This window comes from Mustela nigripes, chromosome 10 (genome assembly GCF_022355385.1).
Source record: "Mustela nigripes isolate SB6536 chromosome 10, MUSNIG.SB6536, whole genome shotgun sequence".
In the NCBI taxonomy this organism is placed as follows: Eukaryota; Metazoa; Chordata; class Mammalia; order Carnivora; family Mustelidae; genus Mustela; species Mustela nigripes.
The window spans coordinates 61,422,853-61,440,349 of record NC_081566.1 but is presented as its reverse complement, the minus strand read 5'-3'; the positions used below and the strand labels follow the sequence as shown (position 1 = coordinate 61,440,349).

Below are 17,497 nucleotides of genomic sequence, written 5' to 3'. Positions count from 1 at the left end.
ATTCAGTAAATATTTGTTGAATTCATGACTCTATAATGTTGAGGCATTATGTGTAATAATGCTTGTATTGTATTAGAAGAAGAAGTGGAGGGGCACCTGGGTGGCTCAGTTGGTTGGGCGGCTGCCTTTGGCTCGGGTCATGATTCCAGGGTCCTGGGATGGAGCCCCGCATCAGGTTCCCTGCTCGGCAGAGAGTCTGCTTCTCTCTCCCCCTCTCCTTGACGCTCTGCTTACTTATGCTCTTGGTCAAATAAATAAAAATATTTTTAAAAGAAGAGGGAATGAAGAAGCCAGGTGCTCACACCGATGCGGGCTATCACTGAGTGCAGCAGAGAGAAGTGCAGACTAATACTGTCTTGGTAAACCAAGAGGGTTTTTGCCACAGGTGATGTGATTTTCTGAAATGAACACTTACTGAGTTCAGAAAGAAACAATATTCCCAGCATAGTGGAATAATTATAAGAATGTATTCCGAGGCCATATTGCCTAGTAAAACCTATGTAAAAGTAATTTAAATGTAAAACAGTGATGTTCTATCTTGATTAATAGAGTAACAATCAGGGTTTTCATTTTGTTTTAACCTACGCAAGTATGAGCTGTGGGACCATCCCTGGGCATTGCAGATTGTCCGGCATCCTTGGCCCCTGCCTGGTAAATTCTGGTGGTTCCTTCATCATCACCATGCCACGTGCCCTGTCAGGGTTAATGGCTTTTGTATACATTATTCTAGGCCCACACATTTTTTGTGAAATTATTGAAGATCTAAAAATTAGATAAACTTTTTCATCTGGCTCCCAGTTGCTCAGTGTCCATAACACCTGAATAATATTTAACAGAGTCTGGTGTGTCTCACAGTGAATATATGATATTCCTTCCTCCCTGCTTGTCTCCCTGCCTTTGGACACTCCCAACCCAATATCCCCGTCAGAGACACTCTGCTTTTAATTTTTTCTGGCAAAGGGCAGACATGGTGGTTACAAGGAACTCCCCGTGGTTGCCCGCATTCCTTGTGTCTCCAGAAAGACTCACGTCAGGGGCACAGCTGCGTCCGCATGTGCAGCGAGAGCGCGTGCTCTTCCGGCTGAGCGGGGAGAGGCTCTGGCTGCACCTCTCACCCCCTGCTCCCCAATCCAGAAGTGCTGGACATGGCTTCAAGGAGCCAAAACTCTGTTCTGTAAGTATTTTGACATTGTTCAATAAATCAGGACATTTACATATTGGCTATAAAGGAAAAAAATCAATATTGGAGCTCTCATTTCAAGTGGGACTTGAAATGGGCCTAAAAGGATTGAGAGAATTTGACGGGATAGAGAATCTGGGTGAAGAAAAGCCAAAGGGGCTGCTTTTCCCAGTAGAGGAAAACATACCCACAGAGCCAGCGCACGGTGTATTGAGATGGTCAAAAGCTGGACTCAGGCTGAGAACCGAAGAAAAGATGGACTAGGGTTAGTGGAGTAGCTTATGGATGTTCTGGAAAGCCTCTGTCCACTGTGATTCTACACCACTTCGTTGTTCACTGTCTTCCCACCTTCCTTTCCCTTCCACTACTAGGTCTCCCCTTTCAGGCTGCCCCCCCCCCTTTTTTTGCTTTTGTTTTGGTTGAAGATATCTCTTGTGATCTGTGAGTTGGTGGATTTATATCTCTTTTCCATGCCTCCCCCTACACACACACACACACACACACACACACACACACACACCCCGTACATCAGCGGATCCAGGCACAGATACTAGTAGCCCGTCACTGCCTGTCCGCAGCCTAGCTGACACAGAGCGAACTACCTCTTGTTAGGGTTAGCGTCTGATTCCCAGTAGAAATGTTTTATCCTATATGCTTCTTTGCAAAGCATTGAAATCTTGTGACTTTTTAAGATTAAAGTCTCTTGTAAGTTTTTGGATCTTCTGTTTCTGGTCAAGGTTCTGGCATGTGTGTGTTAGTCACCTCCCAGCCAACAGTCTCTTGGCAGGCCATTCTGAGTTATTGTGCGTTTACAGGCTGTTCAGAATTCCACACTGCCCGGAGATTTTCCACCTCCAGTGTCCAGGCGCCTTTTCTGCTTCCTCAGAAATCAGTTTCATGTTCATATCCAAAGTCCTTCATTTCTTTTCCTTTTTATATGCCTGATTCATTTTGAATTTGAAGTATTCCTTTTTTACACCTTTTTTCTGACTCTGATCAGTGTTTCGTCTCGTTTTGCTTACTTCAGGAGGCCCAAAACAGAAGATTCCTTGTGTCTCTTGTGCAGTACCCACAGGTTGGCTGATAGAAGAGGGAGAGTGAGCTTTTACATGTCTCTCCATGCCGTTCCTTTTGGGCTGATTTTCCGCAGTGTCTGTCTTCACTAAGTACCTACCCCAAAACAGCTTAGCAGGCCTGTCACGTAACTCGGCTCTCACAAGCCCCTGGGGGGATGTTCGCCGCCCCCCGCCCAACATTGTCCCTGCGCCTTGATGCTCTTTGGACGAGGGCACTGTGCATCCTCAGTGGAGACCTGGCCCATGCTGCAAGCGAGCATCCGCCCGCCTTGTTCTCCTCCAGGGGCCTGTCCTCACCTGCCTCCCAGAGCCAGCAGAGCCTTCAGGTTCTCTCTCTCCAGTAGAACCTGCGCTCGTGTTCCTTATGCACAGGAGGCACAGATGACGGGCAGTGGTTAAAATGCTCCCCACAGGAGGTCACTTCCTACCCAAAGTACCCAACTTGTGTGCAGAAGGGGCTTCCTGAATTCAGCTGAGGGCATTCTCATCTTCTGTGGCAGTCTTGTGACAGTGCTGCTCGCCTCCTTGCCGCAGAGGTTGGTGCCTTGAGAAGGCAGTGAAGAACAGAACCCAGTTTTATGGCCGCCTAGATGATGCCTCGTCTGAGTCTCGTCGTTGGGCGTAAGATAACAGCGCCATTCCAGGGTGCCTGGGTGGCTCAGTCGGTTAAGCACCTCCCTTCAGCTGAGGTCATGATCTTGGGGTCCTGGGATCCATCATGACTGCCCCCCCACTCATGTGCGCACATGCGCTCTCTTTTTCTCTCTCTCACTCTCTCTCTCGCAGGCATATGAGCTTAATGAGTTTTGCAGATGGTTTGGGCTATATGAGGGCACCTAGTCTTGATTTTAAATTGTCATCTGGATTCCAAGTTAATCCAGAAAAGCAGTAAAAGTTAATACTGTGTATTGCATGTCTCCAACACACGTGTTTTCCATTATCTGGTCATGTATGCCCTTGTGTGCATGTGAGCATTCCTGCACTCACACACACAAACTTTTTCATTTTTCTAAAACAGGGAGTGATTCTGGTTCCAAAAGTAAATGATTGGTGTGACACCTAGAAAGCTGAGCCTGGCACACGTTCTAAATGAAATGGCTCCAAATCCATTAGCACATCGTCTCTCTTCCAGAGGGTTGCAGCTGCCTGTGTAGTTGGAAGAGAAAACACTCTGATAGGAAATACTGGCCAACTTACAGGATTCAGATGCAGTTCTCTAAGGATGAGCAAATGACTTGCACAAGGTGGTAATGTAGGAAGGTCCTGAGCTCCCCTCTGACAGCCACTCCAAACCCACAGCTGCATAAGGGCATTTCCCTCTGAAAACTAGATGAACTGCTTCTCCACCACAACGGGTAGAAAGACCCCAGACGGGCAAGAGAGGTAGACACATAGTCTTACCAAAAAGCCCATCCCCAGCACAGTGAGAAACAACAGGGGAGGGTCTCACCAGTCTGGTGTTTCTCCAGAGGACAAAGAGGTTGGTGCCCCACATCAGGCATCCCAACCCATGGGATCTGCGCTGAAGAAACAAGCCCCCAAAACATCTGGCTTAAAAAAATGAATGGGGCTGATGTCCAGGAGACCCAAAGTGCTGCAGAATTTAAACGACTCACTTTACAGTCTCACTCACCCCAAGACCCAGGGGAAAAACAGCTGTTTGAAAGTGCTTAGACCAGCTAGAAGGAAATCATTTGCTGGTCGAAAAGCTGGAGGGGCAGGGGACAGCTGAAACTCTCCTCAGAAGAGAGGCCCTGGTGATGCCAGTTTTGCCCCCTCCCAGCACACAGGCAGGTGAACTTGGATGCAGCACCATCCCCCTGCCTTGCTGAAGCCAGAGAGTGCGGGCACTGCAGCTCTGTCCTATGCCCAGGCCAGGGCAGGTGAGCGCCAGCCAGCCAGCAGTCTTCTCCCACTCCCCGCCTCAGGCTACTGCACTCACACAGGCACGGCGCTCTCCCGCTCCAGTCCTGAAGCCCACAGACATGCTCATTTTCCTGCTGCCTGTCCACAGCCTGCGAGTATGCCCTGCCCCCTGTCTTCCCCACCACCACCCTAGTTAAAGCCAACCCGTGTACATGGTCTATGCAAGGGAGGCCCCCTTGATTGCCTGGCTCTAGTGGCCAAGGGGGCTGGTATCTCTGAGCTCCATGGGAAGGTACAGTTGGGAATACAGGTCATGGCAGGCCACCACCCCTACAGCCCCACACGGACAGAGACTGAAACACAACCTTGGTCTTCTGAGGAAAAGACCTGCTATCTTGGAGCTTCGGCCTGAGGGACAGGCTTCAGGTTTCCCACACATCGAGAGGCTAATGAGGCGCTCCCAGGGAATGAAGGCCAGGAGATACCTCCTTGCATAGCCCCTTGGCCTCACTACAGCTCTGTGAGACCTGCCAGAAAGGAGCTTACAGTCCTCTGGAGCCCCAGTTACTGTAGTTGCTACCCGGCAGTACGTCCAGACTCCTGGTCTGGAGGCCGGTACGTCCAGACTCCTGGTCTGGAGGCCGGTAGCAATCACACTCAGAGCCCACAGGACTGTATCTGCTTGCATATTTTAAAAGCTGTTGGCCTGAGGGATTTTGCTTTCAACTGCCTGAAACTAGGTGCTATATGAGATTCCTCCCCCTGGGACAACTGATAGGCCTTGGCACACTCTCAACAACAGGTGCGTCTCAAGAATTAGCAGGTGCTTTAGAGCATCACAAAGTTCAAGAGACAATCAAGAGCCAGGGCAAGACTGAGTGATTCATGAGGTTCATCACGCACACAAGCCGCTCCTTCACGCCTGAGAGAGGTACCTACTCCACCTGATACAAAGAAACACAGAACCAAGTAAAACAAAGGAACAAAGAAATCTTCCAAATGAGAGAAAAAGGCTTCAATGATAGAGATAAGTAATCTTTCATTTATTCTTTAAATAAAGAATTTAAAATAATGGTCAGTTAAGATGACTACCAAACTCAGAGGAAGAATGGATGAACAGAGAACTTCAACAAAGAGAAAGGAAATATAAGAAAGTACCAAAGAGAAACCCACAGACCTGAAGAACAAAATAACTAAAAAATACATGACAGTTCAATAGTGGACTGGGTAAAACATTAAAATGATCAAGGAGCTGGAAGACAGAGCCATGGAATTCACCCAGACACAGCAGCCAAAACAAAAAGGAATTTTTAAAAATATAAGGGACCAAAGGGATATCAAGGAGAATTACATTCACTTTATAGAGTTCCCAGAAGAAAGAGAAGGGCAGAAAACTCCCTCTGTGGAGGGAAACAGACATCCAGATCCAGGAATCCCAGAGAGTTCCAAAAAAGATGAACCCAAAGCGATCCACACGAAGACACATATAATTAAAATGTCAGAAGTTAAAGATCGACCCTTCAAAGTAGCAAGGGAAAGATAAATTGTCATGTACAAGGGTAACCCCGTAAGGCTATCAGATTTTTCAGTGGGAACTCTGCACACCAGAAGTGAGTGGCAAGACATAGTCAAAGTGCTGAAAGGAAAGAACTTCCAACCAAGAATACTCATCTAGCAAGGTTATTGTTCAGAATTGAAGGAGAACTAAAGCAGTTCATCTCTACTAACCCAGCCTTTCAAGAAATGTTAAAGGGACTTCTTTACACTGAAAAGAAATGTCAGTTGTTGTAACAAGAAAACCTATGACAGTAAGAATCTCGCCAGAAAAGCTAAATCTATAGTAAAAATAGTGGATTCATTCACTTACAAAGCTAGTATGAAGCTGATAAAATCAACTGAAATTACAGTAGTTAAGGAACACATAAAAAGATGTAAAATGTGACATCCAAGACAGAATATAGGGAGGAGGGGTTAAAAATGGAGAATTTTGGAAAATGTTCAAGTTTAAGCTGACTGTTACATACTTAGGATAATGTGAGCCTCATGGTGACCACAAAACAAAAACTTAAAAACACAAAAGAAAAGGAGAAAGGATCCTAAGCTTAATACTAAAAGTCATCAGACCACAGGGAGGTAAGAAAAACAGAGAAACTACAAAAACAGCCAGAAAACACGTGACAAAATGGCAATAAGTACATACCTATCAATAGTCACTTTAATATAAACAGACTATAAATTCTCCAGTCAAAAGATGTAGAGTGGCTAAAGACAAATAAAAGGCAAAGAAGGGAACTACATAATGATAATGGGGTCAATCTATCAAGGAGATATAAATTTATAAACATATATGCACCCAACACAGGTGTACCAGATATATAAAGAGAGAAATTGACAGTAGTACTTAACATTGATGGATAGATCATCTAGACAGAAAATCAGTAAGGAATCATCAGCTTTAAATTACACACTAGACGGGATCTACTTAATAGAGAACATTACATCCAAAAGCAGCAGAATAAACATTCTTCTCTAGTACCTCTGGAACATTCTCCAGGATAGATCACATATTAGGCCACAAAACATGTCTCAGTAAATTCAAGAAGGTTGAAGTCCTTTCAGGCATCTTTTCTGACTGCAACAGTATGAAATTAGAAATCAGTTACAAGAAGAAAACTAGAAAAACTAAACAACACATTACTGAATCATAGAAGTCGTCAAAGGTGAAATTTAAAAATACCGAGTAACAAATGAAAACAAATGTAAAATCCATGAGATGGGCAAAAGAGGGAAGTTCATAATGATACAGGTTTATTTCAAGAAACATCTCAAACAATTTACACTTAAAGAAACTAGAAAAAAGAACAAAGCACAACGTTCATAGAAGGAAGGAAATAAGGATCAGAGCAGAAATAATGACATAGAGACTAAAAAGATAATGGGAAAGATAAGTGAAACTAAGATCCAGTTCTTTGAAAAGATAAACAAACTAGACAAACTTTTAGTTAGACTCACCAAGAAAAGAGAGGGCTCAAATAAATAATTTCAGAAATGAGAGTTGATACAAAGGATCATAAGAAAATACTATGAAAAATTATATGCCAACAAACTGAACAACCTAGAAGAAATGGATAAATTTATAGAAACACAATTTTCTAAGACTGACTGAACTACAAAGAAATAGAAAATCTGAGTAGAGCAATTATGAAGATTGAATCAGTAATCAAAAACCTCCAAACAACAAAAGGATCTAGGGGCAGATGGTTTCACTAGTGAAGATTTAATATCCATACTTAGAATTTCTCAAATTCTTCCAAAAAATTGGAGGACGGAATGCTTTCAGACTCATTTTATCTGATCAGCATTACCCAGATACTCAAACCAGATAAAGACACCACAAGAAAATTTTAAGACAATATCACTGATAAACATAGATGTAAAAATCCTCAACAAAATATGAGCAAACCAAATGCAATATATTAAAATGATCATACACCACCATCAAGTGGGATTCATTGCAGGGATGGTTCAACAACCACAAATTAATCAATATGATATAGCACATTAACAAAGGAAGGATAAAAATCATATGATCTTCTCAAAAGATGCAGTAAAAAGTATTGGACAAAATCAAACATCCACTTGTAAAAAAAACTCTAAACAAAGTAGGTATAGAAAGAGCATATCTCCCTGGGTGTTACACATAAGTGATGAATCACTAAATTCTCCTGAAACCAGTATTACACTGTATGTTAACTAGAGTTTAAATACAAATTTGAAAAGAAAGGGCGGGTTGAGTCACTCATGATTTTGCCTTGGGTCATGATCTCAGGGGTGATCATGGGATGGAGCACCTGGTCAGGTTCTGCACTCAGCATGGAGTCGGCTTGGGATTCTCTCTCTCCCTCTCCCATTACCTTTCCTGCTGCACTCATGAGCTTTCTCTCTAAAATAAATACTTTTTTAATTAAAAAAAAAAGCATACCTCAACATAATAAAGGCCATATAAGACAAACCCACAGCTTAATGTCATACTCAACAGCGAAGAGCCGAAAGCTTTTCCTCTAAGACCAGGAACAGGACAAGGATGCCCACTCTTACACTTCTATCCAACACAGTATTGGAAGTTGTATCCACAGCAATTAGGCAAGAAATGAAAGGCCTACAAATTGGAAAGAAAGAAATAGAATTATCCCTATTTCCAGATGATATAATATTACAAAATAAAAACCCTGAAGACTCCACAAAAAAGGATTAGTAGTGATGAATTCAGTGAAGTTGTAGGATACAAGATCAATATTCAAAAATCTGTTGTTTCTGTATATGAATAATGAACTGTCAGAGAAGTTCAGAAAATAATCCCAATTACAGTTATGTTAATAACAATAAAACACCTCAGAATAAATTTAACCAGGGAGGTGAAAGACCTATATACTGAAAACTATAAACCATTAATAAAGAAATTAAAGAAGATATAGGTAAGTGGAAAGATGTTTCATGCTTATGGACTGGAAGAATTCATACTGTTAAATATCCATATTAGTATCCTACAGATTTACTGCCATTCCTATCGAAATACCAAGAGCATTTTTCACAGAACTAGAACAAGTACTTGCACAATTTATGTGGAACCACAGAAGGCCCTGAATACTCAAAGCAATGTTGAAAAAGACCAAAACCAGAGGTATCATGCTCCCTGATTTCAAACTAGAACACAAAGCTATAGTAATCAAAACAGTATTTCACTAGTGCAAAAAAACACAAAGATCAGTGGAACAGAATTGAGAGTCCATATATAAACCTTCATGTATATAGTTAATTTTTAAAAAACATATAATATTTGCTTCAGGGATACAGGTCTGTGAATCATCAGTCTTACACAACTCACAGCACTCACCATAGCACATACCCTCCCCAACCACCCTATCTGTCCAACCTCCCTCCCCTCCAGCAAGCTTCAGTTTGTTTCATGAAATTAAGAGTCTTATGGTATGTTTCCCTCCCCGGTCCCATCTTGTTTCATTTCTCCCTCCCCCCACGACCCCTCGCTGCCTCTCAAATTCCTCGTATCAGATAGATAATATAATTGTCTTTCTCTGATCAACTTATTTCACTTAACATAATACCTTCTAGTTCCATCCACATCGTTGCAAAAGGCACGATTTTGGTTTTGATGGCTGCATAGTATTCCATCATGTATATACGTACCACACACATCTTCTTTACCCATTCATCTGTTGATGGACATCTAGGTTCTTTCCATAGTTTGGCTATTGTGGACATTGCTACTATAAACATGCATGTGCACGTGCCCCTTGGATCACTACATTTTTATCTTTGGGGTAAATACCCAGTAATACAATTGCTGGGTCACAGGGTAAATCTATTTTCAACTTTTTGAGGAACCTCCATACTGTTTTCCAAAGTGGCTGCACCAGCTTGCATTCCCACAAACAGATCAAAACCACAGGTTCATTAATTTTTGACAAAGGAAGCAAGAAAGAAGGAAGAAGAGACAGTAAATGGTGTTGGGAAAACTAAATCACTGCACACAGAAGAATGAAACTGGACCATTATCTTATACCATATAGAAAAATTAACTCAGAGTACATTACAGACTTGAAGACCTGAAATCATGAAACCCTCGTGTATGGCATTGTCAATCGGTGTAGCCACTGTGGACACGATACAGAAGTTTCTCACAGTCTGAAAAGAGAAGTGCCCTGTGATCCAGCAGTCCCACTACTAGTTATCTATCTAAAGAAACTGAAAACACTAGTTTGAAAAGATATATGCACCGCTGTGTGCACTGCAGCATTATTTACAGGAGCCAAGATAAGGAAACAACCTTCTCGTCCACTGACGGATGACTGGATAGAGATGTGGCGCGCGCGTGTGTGTGATATATGTATATACAGTGGAAGCGTATCTGGCCATAAAGAAGAACAAAATCTTGCCTTTTGCAATGTGGATGGACCTAATGGATGTTACGCTAATTTAAATAAGCAGACTTTGACGAAGGCATATACCGCATGACTTCACTTATATGTGGAATCTAAAGAATAAAACCTAATAAATCTAAAAAATAAAACCCAGACTCTAGAGAACAGATTGCCCCTTGCCAGCGGGGAGAGTGGGTTGGAGTAGGGAGCAAAATGGCAAAGAGATCAAGAAGTACACAAACGTAGAGTTGTAAAGTAAGTTGGGTCCTGTGGATTTAATACACAGCATGGAATACAGGTGGTAATTTTGTATTGACTTTGTGTAGTGACACACGGTGCCTAGACTTAGCGTGACAATCATTTTGCAATGTATATAAATGTGGAATCACCAAGGTGTACACCCTGAAACTAAAATACTGTATTTCATACCAGTTATACCTGTTTTTAAAAAAGCTAAAACACTTATTTTCATTGCATATCGGTAGGACTTATAAAACCAAAGTGTCCACTCTGGTGGTCTTAAAGTGACGGTCTTAAAGAACAGGAGGCTTAGTGCATGGGGCAGCTGGCTGTTCATCCTCTCTAGTAAGGCTGGGAAAGGAGATTAGCTTTAACGGTAATAGAAGAGATTTATAAGACTTGTAATGAGAAATTAATCACCAACCGAGACTATTTTAAAAATAAAAGTAGAAATGGAGGAATGATGTCTTCCATTGGTTTTAACACAGACTATAACATCTGCTTGAGGAACTTATAATTGGTAGGTTATTGGATCCAGTAGTTATCAACTTTGGGGAAACTTTAAGACCCCTTTAAGAATCTGATGGGGCTCCTCTCCAGAAAAATGAACACACAAATAAAACTTCACATGCAGTTTCGGGGAACTTACAGACTCCCTGAAGTCTGTTCATTAGACCCTAATTTAAGACCCCCTGGATTAGGTTCTAAAGGTCATAGGTCCTAGGTCCTAAGTCCTAAACTGTGACACACTCCATGGCTTAATTTTCCCAAACATAACAATGGAATCTGAAGATCAAATGTCAAACTTTGGATTTTCTTCCTCTAGATTTCTAACACTTGGCATGTATAGTGTTGAAGTAAAAACAAAAAAATATTAATTCTACTTCTAAGTTCAGTTCTTGGTCCTAGAGAAGCCAGATATTTAATTTTAAAAGTCAGTGGCTGGCTGTAGGTCATCTTCATAAACACGCAGTAAGACTAGGACTTCGCCCAGTCCCCATTCCCATTTTCGGACTCACGGGGACATGCAAACAGATGCCAGCGTTATTAAACACTCGCCTACCTTCTAACTGCCCTGCTGTGAATGTCCGGCTGGGCTTGTAGAGACTGTCTACAATCTCTCCTCAGTCTTATGCCCAAGTTTCATTGACTACAAGTTGGAAAATGGCTACCCAGAATTACAGATCAGGAACTAATTTGGCCCTCTCCCTAAAATCGAGTGTTCATCCTCTGAGGAAGAGCGTGTGTGTGTGAAACGTGTGGTGAGTTCCCCTGGACGTGGTACATGAGCGACGCCGTTTGTTTCCCTGCTCCCTCCGCAACTGGCCTCTAGTTCACCTGCGAGTCCTGCGGCGCTCCTTCTAGTCCCAAATCAGAAACGTCCTTGTCTCTTGCACCGAGAATCAAGAGCTCTGGAATCACACACTATCCCGTGGGCAAGAGCATCATTGCCACGTCTGCACCTTGTTGTCGGTCTTTACTGTACTTCATGCTGCTAAGGCCAAGCCTTAAATTTGTAGCCGGGGGTGTCTTACTGATATTAGAAACAGTGCTGATGAGTGGGAGGCAGTGAGCGCAGCCAGAGTGTCCTGACCATGCACACGGCAGGCTGGTTCTTCTGACAAGTGTTCCTTCCCATTGCTGAAGGGGAGGGGGGCTCTGAGGTGTCTCCCCTCCGTCCTCCGCTGAAACCGTCTTGCTCTGGGCGGACTCTGCCACTGCTCCAAGACCCTCCCAGTTTGGGAGCCGGAATCTAGGAGTACAGGCCGTCCCAGCGCCTAACCCAGCTGTCGCTCTGCTCGGTGACTGATGGAGTCCCGCTGTCCCTTGAAAGCCCGTTGGCAGTTCACACCCATAAAGCTTATTTAGGTTCTCTCTGGGGTAGAAGCTTACGGTAGAATCGTACGTGCTGGTGACTGTTTATGCCTTGTGTGTCCCTCCCCACAGAGAACGTCATCAACGGGCAGGACTATGAAGTGATGATGCAGATTGACTGTCAGGTGATGGATACCCGGATCCTCCACATCAAGAGCTCGTCGGTTCCCCCTTACCTCCGAGATCAGCAGAGGAATCAAACCAACGCGTTCTTCGGCTCGCCCGCAGCAGCCCCGGAGGCAGCCCACGTGCTCAGCACCATCCCGGAGTCACTACAGTAGCCTCTGAGGCCGCGCATGAAAACCCGGTGGGACCCTGCCGAGCTGGCGAGCAGGGGAGAGACCTGTTCCTGTCTGCCCTCTTGGTGGCCGGCAGAGAGCTGGGGTTCAAGTGACGGTGAAAGAAGTTGTTTCTCACCATCTGCCGGAAAGCACTGACATTCAGACACGAGGCAGACCGCCTTTCTCCAGTGGCAGATGCTGCCGGCGTCCTCCGTGGCTGCCCGGTGTCGAGTTTTTCCTGTACCTTCCTCAATTGCTTTTCCTTCTGTACTTCTTTTGTGTTTAAATAGTCATCGTTAAAATAAGATCTTCTTCCCTTCTCTGCCATTTCACTTACTGACAGATTTTTATTTACAGCTGTACAGCACACTGATGTTCCCAGCAATTAAGAGTTTTTATTAATTTAAAGCCAATCCATTGTAGATATAGTGCTTATTGGAAATAGATTTCAAAACCAGAACAGTGAAAAATGTCCCCAAAAGAGTCAAGACAATTGAGAACTTTAGTAAAAGGGGAAAAAATCCCCATTGGTAAAGTTGGTCTTGGCCAGGGAATGGTGGCTCCCACCTGACCCGGTGTGTGCAGAACCGCGCGGGGCGCCGGGGGAAGGCCGAGGGCAGAGAGCGTCAGGGAAGGGCAGAGAGCGCGCGCTGTGGGAAGGAGCCGGCTCCGTTACACGCTCGAAGCGCTGCAAGTTTTGATGTGCCCGGAGCGGAGGGTGAAAGCCACGGCAGCCTTCATTTTAAGGCCCTGCAGGTTAGCGTACGTGCATGTATGTGCTCTTTCCTCGTCCGGTGCAGGTCCGCAGGGACCCTGGGAGAGACCCTTCAGCTTTGCTGTGAATCCCCACCCATAACACATAACACGATGACACCGAATTCGGCTGAGGGACAGGCAGTGTGCTGTTAAGCAGATGAGTTTTTTCTCCTCATGAGAATTGACAAGGATTTATTCCTCAAGACTGCGGACAGGCTGGCTCGCGGAGGGCATCCCACAATACAGCAAGAATTCCCAGTTTCTCCAGTGAAAAGACAGTGAAGGAATTAACTTTTTTGTCCTCCCATGGTTGGGAAAAAAAAAAAACAAAAAACAAAAAACAGCCCTACTGCATTCCCTCATCTCTCCCTGTACTCTGACTACTTTCTTCTCACTGATGTTCTTCTGCCTTCAGTTTTAAAGTGAGTCCTGTCTATGAAGCTTCACACTTTCTTGCTAGAACCAGTTCTGCAGACGCGGCTTCTTACCCTAATCTGCTTGCCTGGGTCAGCTCTCATGCCTTCCAGTCCCTGCTCCGGCCTTCCGCTGCTCTGAGCCTGAGGAAAGACCCGTCGGTGCGAGTCCTGCGGGGTGCCCCAGCCCCCTTCTGCCCACGAGGGCCAGCCTGGCTCCTGAATAATCCCGAAGAAACTTCTGGATAGCGGCGCCTCTGCCTGAGCTCATCAGATGTGCTCTGAGATCCGTGTGACTTCGTGTGGCCAGCGGGCACTCTGCTGCCCGGCTCCCCAGCAATCTGGGGTTCGGCCACGTTAATGAGCCTCACTCTGCCCCCACCCCGCCCCACGCGAGCTGGTGAGAGTCCAGGCCACGCGGCCCCCAGTGCGGCTGTCAGGGCAACGTCCACATGGGAACCCCCTTCCCGGGGCCACTTCTCCTCTTATGGGCTCCGGGCCTGTCGGACAAAAGCTGCAGGCGGAGGACAGCCTTCCCTCGGGAGTGTCTCCTCCCGTCCCGGCTCTTCCTACCCAATGTGTGCACCAGCCGAGCCAAGAGCCATGGCCCCAGCCAGCGGGAAGGGGGCCGTGGTCCTTCCCAAGCTGTTAGTCCACTGGAGCTGTCACAGCGGTCACAGGCACAGCCTTACGGACAGTGCCGCCTCTCCCTAGCTCCGACTGTCACCCGCACACCGTCCCTGACCGGTGTGACCGACAGTGGCAGTCATGTCCCATCTGCTCCCGAAAGACGCCTCTCCCGCGGTGGGGATGCGGGGGCCGGCAGCCTGGGAGCCGCGCCTGCTTTCTCTCCATTACCGGTTCTCGAGGGGATCATTCTGAGATGAGAGAGCAGCCTTCTCCTCAGGGTGAAGTGCCCGGAAGGAAGAGCGCAGCCATTGCGAAGCAGTCCTCTGCTTTTATAACTGCCGTCAAAGCTCACTAATTCCTGCGCGGTTTTGACGTAGTGTCTGTGCTCACACCCGTCGGCCTGCTGGGAAGGAGAAGCCGGCTCTGACTGATGAATATATTAAGCTGCTTTTTGAGTTTTAGGATAAAATTGCCTTTTGGGGATTGCAGCCTGGGATATATATCAGTATCTTAATTTATTTTTTTATTAAGTGGGATTTTGCAAGCTTGTGGGATAATTAGATACACTAGAGGAGTCAAGTCCACCCATGGGGTAGAGAACTCTGTCCCCTCTGTCCCCCGACCCCTTCGCCCCCAGGCAGTGCTGGCAGGCGCGGCCGGGAGCGGCTCTCCCACCTGCCTGTGAGCCCCGCGTGCGGAGGCTTCGTGGTGGCAGATGGTTCCTCGCGCTAACTACTGAGTCAGGCGTCGGGGCTCCCCGCCCTCCAGGCTAGCGCCCCCAGCAGAACAGACAAACGGCTCCATCAGCCTGGTTGTGTGAATAGCCTCTCTCCAAAGCTGGGATTTCTAAAAGAATCATCTTGAATCAAAAGTTTGCCATGCTTGTCATCCAGAAGCTTTCCATTACATTACTGGGTGAGGTTTATCTTTTCACAAGTACAAAAACAAAAACAATCCGTAACTGTAAAAGCTCAGAGCATCTCCGAACTTTTCTCTAAATGCCCACAGGCCCCAGCACCAAGCAGACACGTCTCTGCCTTCTCTTGTGAGCAAGAAGCAGCCACGGAGGTATTTGAAAGCAGAAATGTTATGAGTCATTCTTGAGCGGGAATAAACAGGACTTAGAAACAGACAAGCAACTTGGGATTCAAACTGATTTTTCTATCCTTTTTAAAGAGACACTGTCCCAACAAACCTTCCTGGCTTGACTCTTCCACCCCAGGCATGAGCCCCCGTCGGCACAGCAGCGACCCCGATGAGACAGCCATGGCTGTGGCCTTTGGTGCGATGGAAACCAGACCCCTCTTCAGCTCCTTGTGACATTTGCACTAATTTCTGGCTCTTGCCCTCTCACTCAGCTCAGGTTATAAAACTTGACAGAAAAAAGAGCACAGGGAAAAACCCGTATTTGACTTTCAAACACTGAAAAGTCTCCAAATGACTTCTACTTTCAGCTACATAGAAGAAGTCACCCCTTTTCACCAACGAGCCAGAGTCTGACCCCATGTCCCCTGCAGCCTGACCTCAAGGACAGTTTCCACCTAGTTAAGCTCGGTCCACTGCACTCACATGGGCCGACTCTGCCTCCGGCAGGAGATTCCCAGGAACTGAACTTTGAATGAAGCCTTTCATCCCATTGGCTGTTTCATGCACATTCACCTCTCAAGATCACTTCATGCTGGAATCGACAGATGCTTATCACCACCTCTGCATCCCCACATTTTTACAGAATGCTACTTTTGTCCTTCCAGAGTCATTCTGATTTACAGAAATTAGGATCTTTGCTGCTAATATGAGCACTAATTATATCACATACCTTAGAAACAAGAATAAAGCCTAAAGAAAGCAAATGGGAGAAATTCTCGTTCCTACCCCTAGTCACATTGGGGGAGGGGGGCAACTTCTGTGTCCTCTACTCCTAGAGGTTGTGGTTGATTTTTATTTTCTAGAGAGAGCACTGGGCTACCCAAACACGTTGAGTCCAGATGCAACCGTGCACGTAAGAGATGCCGTTTTCTCCCACCTGACACAGAAATCAGAGTGGAGCCTGTTAACTTATATTTTTAGTGACTAAGCTTAAAACAACGTTTATTTTAGATAAGTCTAGAGCTTTGAGCAGCTTGTTCTAATAGTTGTGTTATCTGTCGGATTATGAAAAGACTGACAAAGGCATCGTGATCAGGAAATTTGTTCCTGGGTGTGAATCATGTCGTGGCTAGCCACTGCCAAATAGTGGACACTGGTCTTGACATAGCAGTTTGCTGACTTTAAGCATAAGAGACTTATAATAATGCCACATTAAGAGACTTAATTATATTAGTTTGGGGAACCAAGGAGTAAATAAATCATAGTTTGTCATCTGCCAGGGTCAGCAGACAGCACCGCTCGTAACCACTAGTTAAACCAAGAGGCTTGATCTAAGTGGGGGGCCACCCCAGAGAAAGACCGGCGGGGTGACGTCTTCACAGTCAGGGTCTATCAGCCCATTCAACTCACACTCAGCCCTAACTGCCAGGTCAGTCATCTAGATAAGAGGGGAAAGAACTTTAGATAAAAGCTCCCAGGTACTACTGGCCTTAAGACACCAGTTTCCTGTTTCTCATCATGTTGGCAAGTGTGGCTGGGCTAAGACCATGTGCTTCACCCCGGAGCCATAAGAACCCAGGGAGAGAGCGTCCACCAAGCCTTCCACCAGGGTTTTCCTTCTGAGGCTGCATCTGCGCTAAATGAAGAGCAGTTAAAGGTGAGGAGGAACAAGGCGCCATCCTCTCCTGCGGCAGCTGCGTCGGTTTACCGTGCATCAAGAAACCGTGACAACAGACTTAACGCGGTTGTAAGCAAGTCTTCACAATGCAATACTTGTTCTTTGTCTAAGATTCAAATAAAGAATTTTTAAACTTGCCTTATTTTGTTCTGTATATATAGAGAAAAAAAGACCCCAAATGAATCTGGAATGTGAAGAGATGAGTAATGAGAAGGGAAACCTAAAATGGCTTGTGGCCTGTTACTGTTTAGATGAAAACAATAGAACTCTTTTCCACTCTCCCCCCCACCCCAGCCTGGTTAAGTAAAAGTTTCCTTTATTGTGTCCAGATATTTCAACTACAATCTTACCAAGGAGAAAGATTTGTCTAAGAACAGCTACTTCATCCTTCTCCATCAGGAACCTGGGTTACTCAGTCATGTCACAGGCGTCTTCCTAGCTTGGAATGACCAATGTCACCATGCAGGCCGCCCGTCC

The 17,497-nt window shown here is 45.4% G+C and overlaps 1 protein-coding gene across 1 annotated transcript in view; it reads left to right on the top strand.

The window, feature by feature from the left end:
* The window catches only part of ATF6 (activating transcription factor 6), a 208,974-nt gene extending 191,816 nt beyond the window's left edge, over positions 1-17,158 (top strand). Inside the window, exon 16 of the mRNA XM_059413442.1 lies at positions 12,249-17,158. Within this exon, the coding sequence (XP_059269425.1) occupies positions 12,249-12,457 (209 nt within the window). The 3' untranslated portion in view covers positions 12,458-17,158. The remainder of the gene's footprint in view (positions 1-12,248) is intronic.
* The last annotated feature ends 339 nt before the right edge of the window (positions 17,159-17,497 follow it).